The sequence below is a fragment of the Pantherophis guttatus genome, chromosome 7, assembly GCF_059756535.1.
Source record: "Pantherophis guttatus breed Tessera chromosome 7, ASM5975653v1, whole genome shotgun sequence".
Lineage (NCBI taxonomy): Eukaryota > Metazoa > Chordata > Lepidosauria > Squamata > Colubridae > Pantherophis > Pantherophis guttatus.
This window is the reverse complement of record NC_142069.1, coordinates 19,993,931-20,011,556: the sequence shown is the minus strand read 5'-3', so window position 1 is coordinate 20,011,556 and position 17,626 is coordinate 19,993,931. Positions and strand designations below refer to the sequence as shown.

Sequence of the window (17,626 nt, the reverse complement as noted above, 5' to 3'; positions counted from 1 at the left end):
GGTCACCACAACATGAGGGACTGTATTAAAGGGTCGCGGCATTAGGAAGGTTGAGACCCACTGTTCTAGAGCATCAAGTCCAACCAGATAATTGTATGAGCTCATGTTTGAGCCCAAACAGTAGCACTGGTCAAAGCTGTCTAGTGGCCTTTTAGTCTCATTCCATTTTAGGAAAAAAATATATGCCAAGACCACCAGAAAGACTATTGTGAAGAATTCTCATAGCATTCGACAGATAAAACTACCCATATTCTAGGGGAGCTGGACTCTCCCTGGATAACACCAATGGAGATGTTATGTTTATGTTTATTATATTTGTATACCGCCCTTCTCCCGAAGGACTCGGGGCAGTGAACAGCCAGCAGATAAAATACAAAAAATACAAAATTTAAAACAATATTAAAATCCAATTAAATTAATTTGGCCCACAGTTAAAACCCCTATATTAAAACCCATAATTTAACAATTTAAAATTAAAACAATTTAAAAAAAGTTAGGTCAGGTCAGCCCGGCTTGATGAAACAGAAACGTCTTTAGGGCACGGCGGAAAGTGCGCAGATGACTGGGACCACGTCTTGTAAAATTATCTGAGATTATTTTGAGTCTGTAAATCCCAAGGAAGTAGATAGGTTTCTTTGCAGTTTTAGCTCGGCTGCTTCTTAGTTGGATTAGGGATTTCCAAAAAGACATCTAATTTGCTTTAATGAGTATACTAAGGTATTCGTGCTGCATAAACCACTAACAAAAAGTGAAAGGACTGATTCTCGGTTTAATAAAGACTCAAACGACCATTACGCAAACAACCAGCTGCAGTTTCCCCATTATCAGTGAAGAGCGCCTATGTCTTAGAGCTGTGAGAAAGAAAGTTTCTGTGTAATATAGTCAGGCCTGCAAGAAAAATTCTAATATATTCTAACATATATTAGTTCTAAATTAGTAATACTTCATGTCCTATAATTCTAGTAATGTTATTCCTTTAATTTTAATCTTTCTTAAAAGAATTTGTGAGAATTATGCTTGGAGGAAAAGAAGTTTTGGTTTAGAGAGCTGCAAAAGACCTGACAACATGGATGCACAGGGTTATATCACCTGTCTACTGAAAAAGATGCACGATGAGCAGTAAACAACAATTAAAGTGAAACAGTTCAAAAGTAGTGTCTCTCCCTTCCACCCCCACCCCGTGTGTGTGTGCGTGTATGTGTGTGTGTATATGTGTGTATCATTTATTTGATTTATGTAAACTGGAATTAATATTTCTGGAAGAAAAAATGGCAATCTCATATATGTTGCTTATAACATTTTGACAGCTGGAAATGAGGAAGACTTAACAAATCTCATGCTAAAGATGAAAGAAGACAATACCAAAAGCCAGATACTGCTCAGTAGATGCCTACTACTTGAAAGGAAGTCTAGACAGAAGACAAATCTAAACAGAATATTAAAGCACAGAGATATCAAAATGATATCAAGGTAGTACGGTTCAGACCAGGGTTGAAATTTAAAAAATTTCCCTACTGGTTCTGCGGGCGTGGCTTGGTGGGCGTGGCAGGGGAAGGATACTGCAAAATCTCCATTCCCACCACACTCCAGGGGAAGAATATTGCAAAATCTCCATTTCCAACCCACTCCAGGGGAAGGATATTGCAAAATCTCCATTCCCAACCCACTCTGGGGCTAGCCAGAGGTGGTATTTGCCAAACTACTTGAGTATTTCTCCGAACTACTCAAAATTTCCACTACCGGTTCTCCAGAACCTGTTAGAACCTGCTGGATTTCACCCCTGGTTCCGACTAAGATTCTCCCAGTGGCAGCATCTTACTGTAAAAGTTGGACCACCAGAAAAGAGGAATGAAAAAAATAAAAGACGTATTTGAATTGTGCCTGGAGAAAAATATTGTAAATATATTGTTGACAAGAAAAATCAATTATTCATAATCACATGGAATAGTGTCAGCCTGCTCACCGGAAGCCCTATTAATGAAGCTAAAACTCACAATAAATATTTTGGGCACATTATGCAAGAACAGCACTCTCTGGAGAAGGCCCTGATGCTTAAAAAAAACAAAACCAAGACCATCAGAAAATCAAAGTGACCAAGTACCATCACTGATGAAACCAGAAGGACCTTACAAGTACTCAAAGACGCAATTACTGACAATCCCGGTAAAATGAGGTCCACTGGATCACACACAAAAAAAATCAGAAGTGATTGCAAATTACTTATGGAAGATTTTGCTGATTGTCCCAACATCTATAATCAAAGTGAACTCTTTAGTGCACATACAGACTACAGGCCACTAAATAAGGACTATCAACTACAGGTATTCTTATTTAGCAACCACAACTGAGGCAAGGCACTTCAGGCTAGTCTGTGGTTATTTCAAACAGCCACTTCTGTTTGCAATTTCACAGTGGAAGAAAAAAAAAAGGCAGCAAGGGAGAACGCCCTCCAGGTTTTCTGCACTTTTAATAATCCAATGTCACACAAGCAATTAAAAAAAAATGCCTCCAGAGTTCAACAAACAAATGTTGGCCACCCAAACCACCTGGTCATATTTGATTATTTGCTGTGCACAAAGATGAATTAAACTAACTAGAGAAAGAGATCACTCAATTGAGTATGTTGTGTATAATGTATCTTGTAAAGGCTGAGGCTGGTAAATAGGAACCAGCATTTCCCAAGCTGGAGAAAGCTGTTACGTAAACTTATCTGAGAAACCTACCAAGGATCCATTAATTCGAAATGGTGGGAAGGAGGAATCTTAAAAGTTTTCTATCCCCCCCTCCCCCAATTTCTATTCTATTCTAGTGTCTTGAGATTTCCTAGTAGTCTCTCAGGCATATTACAAAAGATGTAAGAACCTAATTTTACAATAACTAGTATTACAAAGTCATGCATCATTTTTGTAAGTTTTATTTTAGCACGCTAACAAAGGCATAGCTAGAGAGAAAACATTAAATTACTTATTCACCAGTTTCCTGGTGAAATCAATAATTATTCAGAGAAGATATAGTTTTTTTCCTGCATGTAACAGGTTTGGGCATTTTTAATTTTAATGAGTACTTAACCCCTGACAAGGGTTTTTGTTTTAAAAAAGCTTACAGCTCCTTACATTTCAAGGTTTAGCAATATAAAAGAATAAATAAATAAATGGAATAACCCAAGGACTCTTCACAGAGTTATCTTTTATTAATGAGACTTAGCATTAATGGCATCTTCTGCTAATAATATGGTTACATTCAAATATATAAATTTGTAATATTTATATAAGAGTGACTACATTTAACACTGAATAGAGTATTTGTTTTTGTTCTTCTTCTTCCTAGCGTATTCCCGCAAGTGCAAGGTCCGCTTTTCGGATCATTGAAAGCCACTTTGCACAATCAGCTGCATCTCCAGGGATATATGCAGGTCCATGACTTGCATATCTTTGTTGATAGTGTCTTGCCATCTGTTTTGGACGCCCGCAAGGCTTGCCAGCCATTGACTTCTAGTTGGTAGGTGGAAGGTGCTGCTCTCAGGACATGATGTTCATACCAGCGGAGCGGCCTTCTCTCATCTTCTGTCATGCCCCTGTTGGAGTCTGAATCTGAGACGAAGACAAACAGCTGAGAGAGAGAGCAGGAGAGTGGCACTATTGGCTGTGGAGGAAACTGGGGAAGGGCAAAGTCAGGCTGGGCAGAGCAGGGAAGAGGTAGAACAAGGAAGAGAGGGTTTAGATGAAGACCAAGGCCCACTTCCTCCTCATCCTAGGGCATGCAGGGAAGAACGCAGAAGAGAGCAACGTGGGTTGTGTGACTTACAAGGACGGAGAGGGCCCCAATTCCCTTCACAAGGCACACCTGGGGATGAAGTTTAAAGGAGAGGCAGTTGGGAGGGGCATTTGTTGGGAACAAACATTGAATTCATCTAGTTTTGAGAGTTGTGGCCTGCATTCCTGGCATTCCTCCTGACTGTTTGAATTAGGGTCGTGCTTCTTGTTCTGCTGGAATTATTCTTCACTTCTGGGACTTCCAAAGTCAATGGAAGAAGCCAGTTTTGCTTAACAGTTTTGCTTAAAGAAGCCAGTTTTGCTTAACACCTTATTCTCTCAGTAACTGTAGTGATTCACTTAACCATGACCAAAAAAAAGTCATAAAACTTACTTAAAAACCACCTTGCTTAATAATGGAAATCCTGGTCCTAATTCTGGTAAGTCAAAAACTACTTGTATTGGAAATAAAGTCCAGAGAAATAAGTATTCTACCTATATTACAGTTCAGGATGTATTACAAGCTTGAGATCCACTTTTTCATCCAGAACTTGGATGAGTATTAACTTTGCAGAATAACTAGTATTTGTCTTGAGTCTTGAGCTGATAACTTCAATAAATTCAATAAATTACAACTAAAACAACTTAATGTTAAAGTCTCCGCTTTATTGTAAATTATTTTTTTAATGTTAATAAAAACTAGATAAGCAAAGTAAATCTTAAGAAAAAGACTACTGGGCTTTCTAATCTCTTCCTTTTTATACATCTCCCAATTTTCAAGGTAAACTTCAGCAACTTTTAAGAAGTTTAAGTTCAATTCCCAGCTCCTCATGCTGGCTGGGGAATTTTTGGAATTGGAAGTCCACAGATCCTTAAAAAATACTGAAATTGAAAAACATCATCGTAGAAAAACATCATTTAGGCCCCCTTAAAATCCAGGCTGTAAGCCACCATATTAGCCCCGCTGCGTGATGTAAAGTTCGCCATACTCCTGTCAACTCAACATCTCATTCTCCGTCCCATAGAGACAGACGAAGTCGGCCTTCCACGCATGCGTGGAGCTACGTTTCCTAAGCAACCGCTTCTTTCAACTTATTCAAGGGCCTAAAAGAGCAGATGCGCTAGTTCCGGTTTCCCCCTCGGCCACTCCGCCCCGCGCAGGCTACGGAAGCCGTTGGTAGCCAGGCAAGTGAATAAGGAACGACTTTTTGGCGCACGCGCGCTTGCCTAGCCTAGCCTCACCTAGAGGGGGTGTGGGTGAAAGAAAGAAAAAAAAGCGAATAGTAAGCGGAACCGGAAGCGGTGTGTGGCGAGACCAAACGGTTTAATTACACCCGCCCCTCCACCTTTTTTTTTTTCACATGTTTAGCCGCGTTTCCCTTTTTCCGGCCTCCTCGCGCCCAGAGTGCCTGTTATTGGAGGCGTAACCGTCGCCCTCGCGCCCCCCCCTCCCAAGAGAGAGAGAGAGAGACAGCGGCCTAACCGTCGATTCCGCCGCCGCCCTTTTCCGCTGCAACCCCGCCCCGCCCCTTTCGCCCGAGTGGTACCGTGGCCTTTGGCGCCGAGTCCCGGTCAGGGCGGCCGCCGCTATGTCCGACAAGGAGTTCATGTGGGCCCTCAAAAACGGCGACCTGGACGAGGTGAAAGACTACGTGGCTAAGGTAAGGTGAGAGAAGCCGGACTAGGAAGGCCCGAGGCTGGGGATAGTTTTGTCCCTTTTGAGGCGGCGGGGTGGGGGTTTCCCTCTCTTTCTCTCTCTCTCACACCCATTCCGGGCGGTGTTTTCCCCTCATAGAAGGCCAAGGTGGGACTCGGGCCTGCCTGGAGGCGCCTTCTGCTCGGGCGAATGGGTGGGCGCGAGGCCTCCTTAGTGGCCCACCGCTTTTCTCGCGCCCGAGGCCGGGGTCTTGGATGACGTCACTGGGAGGGCTCTGAATCTTGACAGTGATTTCACTTGGAGGGGGGCTCGTCCAGTTAAGCGTCCCCCCCGGAAGAAGCGGCCTTGAAAGATGGTCGCGCGGCTCGAGGGAAAACGGCCGGTCCACGCCCATCTTCCTTCCTTCCTTCGTCTCCGTTGAGGTGTGTCGGCTGTCATTCACACGCTCTCCCAGCGATTAACCGGGGTCTTCAAAGGCTGGTTCGGTTGGTTGGTCTCATAGTGCCTGGGGCAGAAGTATTAGCGCATCCCTACTCTCTTTAATTGGGGCTGCAGCCACACCCTTCTTCTAAATTATAATTCGTTTACAGGCATGCCCGTCTCCTGATTTGCATTTGAATCTAAATACTGAATCCCCCTCCCCAAAAAAACAAAAAGTCACAAAGATGAAAAAGACAGGCTCCGAGGTGCAACTTCCTGTTAAGTTTGTTGCTTTAATGAATTGAAGGTGATGAAGTAGAAATGGGAGAGGAGAAGGGATTAAAATAACTTTCAATCCTTTCCAAGGTAGGTAAAATGAGGACCCGGTTTGTGGGGGCAATAAGCTGACTTTGTATAAAATATACAAAGTATGAAGGCTATTGCTTAACGCCTTGTAAGCCGCCCTGAGTCTCCGGAGAAGGGCGGCATATAAATCAAAATTTTTAAAAAAACTTCCCTTCGTTTAGATAAGCCGTTAAAGAGTACTAAGGGTTAAATTAATCCCCTTTAAATGCATTGGTAATGCATTTGCTGTGTGATAGAACAAAGTTTTTATTTTCTGTTTCTCTTACAATCTCCATTGAGCACCAAATCTGTATGATTAGTGGAGGGGAAGGAGCAGAATGGCATGCACTGTTCAATAGAAAGACAGAAGACAACATATTAGAAGGAATCCACTACTGTGTTGCTTTTCTATTTATGGTGACCAGTGGTGGGTTCCTGCCGGTGCTCCCCGATTCGGGAGAACCGGTAGCGGAAATCTTCATAGGAGAGCGAACCGGTTCACTTTGAATGTCAGTTGGGCCCTCCTTCCTCCGCACTATACCTACCTTTATTTCTTTTGTTTGGTCCGCTGTGAGGTGCGGCAGAGTGTATTGTCATGCCTCAGCTGTTTTTTTAATGCGCTTGCGCGAAGCGCAAGTTCGGCGCGCATGCGAACCAAGCGAGCATGCACGCGGCGATCACGCGCAAAGCGTGTGTGCAATGTGAACCGGTGGTAAAACTGATTAGAACCCACCACTGATGGTGACCAAACCAATCTGCACAGATTTTAATTTCTGTCAAGCAGTACTGAGTAGCTGAGTCAGCAAACAGTTTCCTAATTAGAAAAAGATAGTTGAAAGAGTTACTGATTTTCCACCTGTGGCTTCAAAACTTTGAGTAGCCTTGGATTATTTCTCAACTCCAAGTGTTTATCAGTGAAATTGCATTGTTAAGTCCTTCTAGCTATTAACTCATGAGAGAAACTAGTTTTTTAAAAGTACTTTGAACTTCAGAATTGCAGTTAATCGAAAGGTTACCCACCTGTAGGACGATTGAGGCTGGAGAAGGCAAGGCTTTATGTTTTAAAAAGATGGGAGACAGTAATGTTTAGAAGGCTTTAATAGCCTTCCAAAGGTCCATAGGGAAGTCAGTCTGATCACAATTGGGAAATTATTCCATGGCTGGACTATCTAATCTCGAGTCCTTACATTCTGGAAGTGTGGAATCACAAGTGGCTGTTCACAGAAGATATGACAGGTTGGACTGATGTAAATTGAGTAAAGGCAATACATGAAGAATTTATGGATTATAGATTAATGCAAGAACCTTAAATTATACTCACAAACTTATCAGTGAGCACTGCACAGCCCACAGAATTGGTGTTATATGTTCTCAGCAATATTCTTCAAAGGCAGCCCTATTCAAAGTACATTGCAGTAATCCAATGGTGTGGTAATGGGACATGAATCATTGTAGCTAGGTCAGCCTGCATCACATACAGCTATCCTCACTTACTAACTGCTTAGGACTATTTGAAGTTACAATGGCGCTGAAAAAATTATAACCAGTCCTCATACTTAACAGTTGTAGCATCCCAGTGGTCATGTGTTTGAGATTTAGACACTTTGCAATTGGCAAGTATTTATGTCACGTAACCTCATTTGTGTGTTTCAGTACCAGCTTCTGATAAGCAGTCAGTAGAGAAGCTGGTCACAAGTTGAAATCACATGATGTCTTGCTTAATGACTGTAGCAGAAGTGAGGTTGTAAGCCTGTCTCAGTCACCTGTTGTCCACTTAGCAATCTTGTTCAGTCACAGTTGTTATGTGAGGACTACCTGTAGGGGAGTAATTGATCGCCAGATGAATCTGGGCAAAGCTCCCCTAGCCATAGCTTTCATCGGCTGTTTTTGCCAGCTGGAGTTGTTTGTCCTAGACAAACCTGCTCTTTCAAAAAGCATACCTGCCCCTTTAGCACTGCAATTGATAGAAAATCCCAGGGTATAAATCGTAACTACATCTATTATCTTATTGGGATTTAGTTTGGTTTGTATCTCCCATTCAGACACTTATAGATTACAAACATTAAAACTGGAAATTGACATCATCTCCCTTACAGTCTGAACCGTTGTTATAAATGTGGATGTTATCAGCATATTGATACCTCAAATTATATTACCTCACCCAAATGGATATGAAATTAAAAGTCCAAGCTGAAGAGGAATCATAGTTTTATGTTCATTTGGTACTAGTTTACTAGTCTCAGTGAGATCCATTGTGATATGTTATGTTAGAATAGGCCCTCTGAAATTTTACTTAGCAGCATTGACTCTTAATATGTAGCTTTGCTGATCTCTTATTCAGTAGTACCTGCTGTTCTTTCCAGTAGTTTTCTCCAAGCATCCAACTCCTCCATATATTCTTTCTGAGAGCAATGCTTTGTGCAAATATATACTATAAAATACAGTATATAATGCAAAGACCACTCGGTTAGATGGCCATTCCCCGTCTACATTTTTGTCTTTTAAAAACTTAGAATTTTGTATTTTTGACAAGTAAAATGATTATGGTCACAGTATGATGTAGTCCCATCCTTGCCATTTTTAAAAGCCCTTTTAAGTCATATTTTTATATCAAAATAATTTAAGATAAATTAATGAATTCCATTCAATTTTTATTGCTTCTGAAACATTTTTTTCTTACTATGTACCGTGTTACTGTGTGAAAGGAAGGGTTAATAGTGATTTTAAAAGAGCCTTTAAATGGATTGAATGAGAGAGAAGATGTATTATTGTATTGCTTTTTAGGGTAGGCGGGTGTCATCCCACTAAAAAGTATGCATATAGCAGTCTCAAGGGATGAAGGCATTTGTACTGATGAATATTTTGTAGTAGTTTGATTGAATTCAGTTTTCAGAAAATAATTTACTTGAACAATAGGGAAAATGCAAAAGGCAGAGTCAAAAGCAAAGATATCTGGCTTTGTTTAATAATCACAAGGAAAAGTAATAAGCATTTTAAATTATAAAGTTACTGTCACACAATTAAATGATTTATCAGTCCATTTATTCATTGTGCTTTTTAATGGACTGATCCCAGAGTGCATTGAATGGATTAAGACAAACATCTAATTCCCTATTACAGTTTGAGATGGCAACTGAACAGAAGAATTTAAATGATCGAGAGTATTATTTGGGATATGAAGCAGAGTAACTACATTATCTATAATCCTTTGAATTCCTATAAAAAGTATGTTTATCAGTTCTAGAACTTTGAGTCAAAAAAAGTAATTACCATTATTGCTTCAATGAATTTTAGTTCTGTCCTCTGTTAATGAAGGAGCACATTGAAAAGTATATTGTAAGCAATTGCTATGTTCCTGGAAAGTAGCCATTGCTTAACATAGAGGAATGTTAGAGGAGATCATATTATCTGGAAATGCTAAAATCTTTAGATTGATTTATTTATATATATTTATTTAGATTTATTTATATATATATATCTTTAGATTATAAATTATTTCATTGTTAAGCATTTATATAAAAAGCTGTGACTCTGCACAACTGTTGTAGTTTGTGTATGTCACTACAATTTTGAGTGGACACGCTACAAGAAGAAAGGAACAAGTTTCTATCAAGGGTTACTTATTTTTCAATATTATGCACCTAAATACTATTTGGTGGAACAACCAGTTTCACGCCTTTGTGTGTTTTTCAGTAATGGCTAGATAACTAAAATTACCCAGGTATAAGATGAAAGAGCTCTTCTGGTGGCAACACATAACATGAATACTAGGCTGAGAACGACATCCGTACTTCAGAACTCCTAATAATGATAAACCTTCAGGATATATTCAGGTTTTGACTAGAATTTTGCATTTGCTTGGAATTAAATAGCCTACTGAGAGCATTCAATGAGAATTTTTATTTGGTCAGTGTTGCAGTGGAACAAAATTTCAACTATTCCAGGTATTGTGAGTTCTGATGGAGAAAAAAATGAAACACTGTGTCTGTTCTACCGTAAGAAACAATGGCAATTCAAAATAATTCCCTAATGTACAAAGGAATATAAGGTTATAGCCCATATTGATTTTTACCTAGATAACTGCCTAGAGCAAACTTGGCCCTGCAGATTATTTTAAAATATATTTGAGTAGCAAACATTGGAAATAACAGTTACCAGAAATCTCTGAACCCAACAAATAATTCATTTTACTCATTTCACCACAGCATAATATAATGAAAGCAAAAATGTACTTGTTTGCTTTGATATTTGTTACTGTACATGAAATGGATATTGGACAATAATGTTCATATTTTTTGGAAAATAGATGGTTTAAGAGAGGAGTGAAGGAATCTATTTATGCCAAAGTGAATTTTTTTTCCTTCAATAGAGGTGGAGGCTTCAGATATAACCTGTCCCCCATTTTTTATGCTGCTGTTTCATCAGTCCCCAAGGTTAAGACCGCTTCACAGGTTTACCAGGAAGCCTACACACTTAACAACCCACCTAGGGTATAGGACTTAGGAATTGAAACATTTACATCTTAACAACTTTCTGCCTACTCACCTAACAAGCCTATCCAGATTAGATGAGAAATGAAACTTCCCTGGAGGGCATATATGGGGTCTCTCTAACAACTTGCTCAGACTGAAGAAGCTACTTAGATAAACTGAAATGTTTTGAATCAACAAGAAAAGTCTAGTTGCCATGACTGAACTTCCAGACTACTGACCTCCATGTTATGACTGGTTGAAGTAAAAGATATTTTACCAAAGGATAATTAACTTTTTCTTTTTTAATTCTAAAGGGTGAAGATGTTAACCGAACATTGGAAGGTGGGAGAAAACCTCTTCACTATGCAGCAGATTGTGGACAGCTTGAGATTCTGGAGTTTCTTCTACTAAAGGGAGCTGATATTAATGTATGTTGAATAAAATCATTCAGGCAATATAATAGATAAATGTATCTATTAGATTAAGACAGATAGCTGTTTTAAATGCATAAAATGGGATGCATATATAGTTACCCTTGGCATAAGTGTTAATTTTGTTGTTGCAATGTTGTACTGGACGGGGGAAAAACAGCTGTATTAGGGAAGAGGGTACTTGTCCTTTCCCTGACAATGGGTTTTTCGCTGCAATTTCCCCTGCCAAAGTCCTATTTAAATAATTTTGCTCAAGTATCTTAAAACACTTTGAAGACTTTCTATAGGGATGGATAATATTTGTAGCAAAAGGAATTCTTATTTGTCAGTCCTCTTCTAGCAATATCCTGATCCAAATTTTAAGTAAATATCGTAGATAAAGAAATTTTTGTAGAAGTAAAGACCATTTCTACTTGCTTGCTTCATATTCTCACTGTTGACTTACATTTTAGCAAAGTGTAACCTGCCAATAATTTGATATTTGCATGTATCAATTTGGCTTGCTTTTTTACAGCTTTATTTTTCTCTTTTTATAGGCTCCAGATAAACACAGCATCACTCCACTTCTTTCAGCAGTTTATGAAGATCACATGTCCTGTGTGAAATTACTTCTGTCAAAGGTGAGAATATGTGATAGTATCATTCTGACAATTGTACTAACTTAGTAAATTTCAGTTTTCAAGATGTTTTTGTCAGACGTTCTGGAGTAGATATCAGAAATAAATTCAGATAGACCAAAGAAGTAGGGTGAGAAAGGAAAGAAGAAAGCATTTAATGAAGTACAGAGCTTCTGAAATGTTTGAGAATAATAAGATTTGGTCTTTAGAATCCCTTTTTATTAGTCATTGACTTGAGCTATTGTATGTATAACATAAAGTTTAGTGTAGTTATTTTATTCTACCGTAAAATTATTTAGCTACTTTAGCTGTGAATGGTTATTCATGTTGATATTGTCAATTAAACAACTATAAGCAAATAGGAAAAATCCTATTAAATATAAATGTTACAAAACTTAAGGTATTTTGGAAAATATTGTTTTAAAGATTTTTAGCTCAAATATATTTTTATACAAAGAGAGGCCAATGTAGTAACTTTACACTGTTTCAGTTTCAAGCATGAGTCCCATTGTATACATCCACTTTTCAAAGGAAAAAACTTCATATGGCAAGATGGCATGATTTCATTTTCTGTTGTAATAAAAATCTTAATTTCATAGTTAAATAACTCTACAAATATTGAATTCAGTATACTGGAAAGAAAAGATTAGTTTCTTTCAACATGGCTTCTTTTTCAAGTAGTTTAGAAGCAGGCATTTAAGACAAATACTGTTTCTCACGCCGTTCTTTTTTGCTGTTTTATATTATTTCTGTTAGATACATACACAGAGAAAGAGAGAGAGAAAGAGAACAACGAATGTCCAAATTGTGATCATGTGGCCTTGGGGTGGTGTGATCATCATAATTTCAAGGACATTATTTTTTAAATTATTTTTTCTGACACCATTGTAATATCAAACCATTATTAAACAGTCATACATTGGTGGTCATTAAATGAATCTGGCTTCCTCCATTGATGTTGCTTGTTGGAAAGTGCCTGAGAAGGTTACAAATAGCTCCAATCATTGTAAATACATGCCAGTGGCCAAGCACTTGAATTTTTATCACGAGACAACAAGGACACCAAAATGGTCATAAATACAAGGATCAGTTGTAAGTCACTTTTTTTCAGTGTCACCAAGTCTCGCTCTTCAGTGTCATTTGAACTGTAACGGGTTGTGAAGCAGGCTGTGGTGTACCTTCTCAAGTTATCATTGGATTCATTGGTCCTTTGTGATGACTTGAGTATCCCTGTGCAGTCTCCAGCCTATCTTTTTAAGGCATGTTGGTAGAGAAGGTGGTCTGGCCCAGCTCCAGAGTAGGAAATGGATCTTTTGGACACTTTTCACTTGAACTTCAGGCCACAGTTTGATACAAAGACATCATTACATATGTTACACATTCAATAACTGTGCATAATCAATGTTTCCTCTAGTCTCACTTTTTTATGCTGCAAGTACAGCTGCAGCAAAGAGAACCTTTTCACAAGTTGTGTCCTTACTTAGGCTGGGAAGCCTTTGAGACATTCATGCCCCATGATTGGGTTACTGTAATGTGCTGTTTTTGAGCCCTCAAAGACCATCTCATAGATGGTGTTCTGTTCTCTCTAGAATCATCACGGAATCAGGCAGCCTGGCAATTTTTTAGATAAATATGCTGTTTACATTGTGGAATGACCAAGAATTAGTATCTACATTAATGAACGATATGGTTATTTTGCTTGGTAATTCATATTGAAAAATATATGGATAGGCACACTATTACAATAAAGACCCTATTGACGGTATGAAGCAATATTTTTTTTACCTTTGTTCAGCACCATTGTGTAAGTTCTGGAAACTAAAAGAGCTAGCAGGCTGATTGCATAGATGATCACTTGGAGAATCAGGTATATAACAAAGAAGTTTGTTTTTCCTAAAGTGACAGTTCTTATCTTTTTACAGGGTGCTGATAAGACTGTGAAAGGGCCAGATGGACTAACTGCCTTTGAAGCCACTGACAATCAGGCAATCAAAGCTCTTCTTCAGTGACTGATGGACTGAGATCTAATGTCTCTCCTGTGGCCTCACACTGCTGCCTGTCTATCACTCTTTGTATCTTCCAGCTTCTTCAGCTAAATATTGGAGAGGGAGGAAAAAACACAGTAAATCAGTCTAGTTAGGTACCTCTATCAAAAAGAGAACATGTTTGGAGAGTAGAAATACATATAATTGGTGTCTCTTTAGGACTTTTTACCCTGAACTATTTTCCCCATTTCTAGCAAAAGTATACTTATGCTGTGGAAGGGGAGAAGAATGTGGTCTGTAATGTAGCTTGTAAATGACTTGCTGAAAGTTTGTAAAATGGAAACTCTGTTCTTTATTTTCTAATATGTAAAAGCAATTAGCAGCCCAGCACTGTTGTACCGACACTTAACAAGCAAGGCAATGGGATAGCTTTTCTGTAGTTCTGTCCCTGTGCCTTAAATAGATTATGTAATGCTGAAGGGTTTTGCTGATAATGTCCCAGTATTTAATAATTTAATGCCATTATTAACAAGGAACAAATAATACAAGCAGGGCAAATCTCCAGCAGAGGTGCTGAAAGAATGATTAAAATCATGGGTTTTCTACCTTCCAAGATGCAAACCAATTACTTCTGGAATAGAGCTTTTGAAAAACTTCTAATTAGAGTGCCCTTCCCTAGAACATTGTAAAATACATTGGAACTAAGTGACTGTTCCAGAACTGTTGGCACTGGAAAATGGTAGCTTTGCCTTCACAGTTTAAATTCAAAATACCCTAATAAAATGACTCAAATTAACTTCGTTTTAAAGAAGGAAGGAGCTTCTATTTTCTTAGCATCATCCTTGCCATATTAATCTGGTTAAATGCATGTATCTTTGAAAGGGGATTTGATTTACTATTAAGCCATTGCATCAGACAATGATCAAAAGTATATACAATTGATAAAATAGTCCTGAACAAATGACAGGTTGCATCTACTGCCCAGTAACAGATTATGGTTTATACAAGTAATTTCAAAAGTCTTCAGTGCAGCGCTTTAAAAATATTCACAAGTAAAGATTTGTAGTATGCTAATACCTTGATTGGGATGCTAGGTCAAATAGCATTTAGATATTCTTATTGAAAAAAGTCAATTCATTTTCTATCATAATATTAAAAACCTCCCACTGAGATATTTATTGGCTTTGAACAAGGTATGCAGTGCAATGTTGACTGTCATCTAGGAAGTTCTGGTGTCTAGCACATTTCAACAAATGAATGTAGCTTTTCAGTTTTAAAACATTTAACATTTACTATTGTACCATCCTCTCATCAGAAAAAAAGAAAGTGGGGAAATGGACTTGTTAAGCAATGTTAATATTGCATCTTAAATTGTATCTTATTTGTCCCTTATCACAGATATCACTTGTTATACTCAGATCGGTTATCCAGTATCCATGGGGAATAAACTTTATTCTCCAAAGATTGTTTTAAAAGTAGATCTATGTAATATATTTTTGTATTGGTGCAGAAATGTGATATAAAAATAATAAACTTTGCATGCACAGTCTACATAATCACATTTTCACCTTTTTGTGCTATGGTAAACTGAAAGATATTAATCCAATAAATTGAATTTCAGATTAATTTTAAAATTAAACATATTTTGTCGTAATCGGCATGGCCTAGTTGACATTTGCCCTGAAGGGATATGAAATATTATCATTCTATTCTAGTGAAGCATAAATTATGATTATCATTTGTTCAAATGTTTCTTCCGTTCTCTCTCTCTCTCTCTCTCTCTCTCTCTCTCTCTCTCTCTCTCTCTCTCTCCCTCCTCCCTCTCTCTCCCCCTCCTCCCCTCTCCTTCATCAGATATGATGGAGCATTTGTGCCTCTTCCTGCCCACTTTTTTTTGCTCTTTGCTCATGTTTTCCTTGCACATCTACAGGTAGATTCCAATGAATAACACCTATCTTATACTTATTTGTTTGGGGTTATTAAATATATATTTGCCCTTTCTCTGCTATTCATTTAAGAAATCAAGCTAATTTTAGGGGTTTTTTTTCCTTTTATTTGTACTAAGATGTGGTTTATAGTCTAAAATTGTTGCCAGTAACTGATGATATTAACTCTTGGTGAACACTCTTGAAGTATCCCATCCCAATCCCCACTTAAGGGAATCATCGGCACTAGTTAGCAATCTAGAAATCAGTGCAGTATCAGTCTCCTTCATTTCTGATTTCTGTTTAGGATGATTTGCCGGTTTAAAACTTTCTGCTCCTCTTTGTTATAGGCATTGCTTTCATGACTTGGTTTTTGTTCTTCAGTACAGTACTAAGTAGATGAATTGATCAATAGAAGAAGCTGGTAAGAATAGAATGTCCTAGTTGAGCAATTCCAGTGTTGCATGCAGAATCTTCAACTGAACAGTCTTATATTTTATAAATGGGGAAAACAATCATCTTTCTACTCCAGTGATGGGGGAAAAATAGTGCTTTGTGCATTTTGATATTTGACTTTTTTTCCACAATGTAACCATTTTGAGAACAGTTTGATTTATCATAATCATGGTTCATAGACATCAGACTGCTAAATGATACAGTGTTTGTGTTGCAGGAATGAATGGAATAAACTTGAATTGTGTTATAGAAAAATCTGAATATTTTTGTTACCTCTCTATCCTTTCTATATTCCTTTCTCTGTAGTCTTGCACATGCAAAATAATGCTTTGTAACATTTTACAAAGCAATTTATAAATCCTGTATGGGACTACAGCTATTCAACTGCACTTGAATTGTTAAACTATTTGTAGTTCTCAAGTTTTTGGAAAGTTAATCTTTATTAAGAAACCTGTGGGATGGTGTTAAAAACAGACAATTTTAGCTTCTGACGGTGATACCTAATCATCTTAAAGAATAGATGAAAGAAGCAAAATATTAGCCGTTTCCATATCACAAATTTCTAAGAGGCACTCATTAATCTAGCCCAGGGGTCCCCAGAATTTTTAGCTCATCCACCCTTTCACAAAGTTTCAAATTGTTCAACAACTCCCAAATATTTATTACATGAAAATCATTTAAGTACTTTAATACAAGTAGTACTCAACTTACAACCACAATTGAATTCCATTGCTAAGCAAGGTGGTTGTTAAATGAATTTTGTCCAATTTTATAACTTTGTTTACAATGGTGGTTAAGTGAATCACCACAATTGTTAAGTGAATCATACGGTTCTTAAGCGAATCTGGCTTCTCCCATTGACATTGCTTGTCAGAAGCCAGCTGGGAAGGTGACAAATGGTGATCATGTGACGTCAGAACCCCTGCAACTGTCGTGAACACATGCCAGTTAAGTGTCCAAATTTTGATCACATGACTAAGAGGATGCTGTGTGAGGACGAGTTTTTTCAGAGCCATTGTACCTTTGAACAACTAAACAAATCAATGACTACTGGTTGTACCATAAAGAACAACAATAACATCAAAATTGATAATTAAAATGTGAAAAATAGAAGATTTAACATACTTTTTTCACTGAAATGGTATTAATTGGAAAGATGCATCTGATAGAGTCAACAAGGACACTGACATTTGGTTGGAGATTGGGGAGGTGGGAGAGTACACTGTGAGAAGTAAACAGAAATACTACACTTACATTTATCCTTCCCTGAAAGGAAGATGAGAAAGGGGAGGGTGAAAGGTCACATACACATACAATGCAAAGCGTGCTGGTAAACAAAGCCATTAAACAACACATTGCTGATAGAAACAACTTAAGGTCACTTACTGGCAGTTGACCACCCAGCCATGGAAGCTGGCATGGAGTTCTTCAGAGATTCCAAATGATTAATTGACCTCTATTGACCTATCCTTTATTGACTCCCTTTTGACCTCTTGCCATTTATTGAACTCTTGGATAGTCCCATCAACCCTGGGGAAGGGGAGGGTGATATTAAGCCCTTTGGGG

General features: G+C 38.1%; 1 protein-coding gene across 1 annotated transcript; it reads left to right on the top strand.

The window, feature by feature from the left end:
• Nucleotides 1-4,840: 4,840 nt before the first annotated feature.
• On the top strand, nucleotides 4,841-16,315 carry MTPN (myotrophin). The gene is made up of 4 exons (XM_034403592.3): nucleotides 4,841-5,413; nucleotides 10,961-11,074; nucleotides 11,614-11,697; nucleotides 13,617-16,315. Exons 1-4 carry the CDS (start codon nucleotides 5,342-5,344, stop codon nucleotides 13,701-13,703), a joined length of 357 nt encoding a protein of 118 aa, XP_034259483.1. The 5' UTR covers nucleotides 4,841-5,341; the 3' UTR covers nucleotides 13,704-16,315.
• Nucleotides 16,316-17,626: the final 1,311 nt, after the last annotated feature.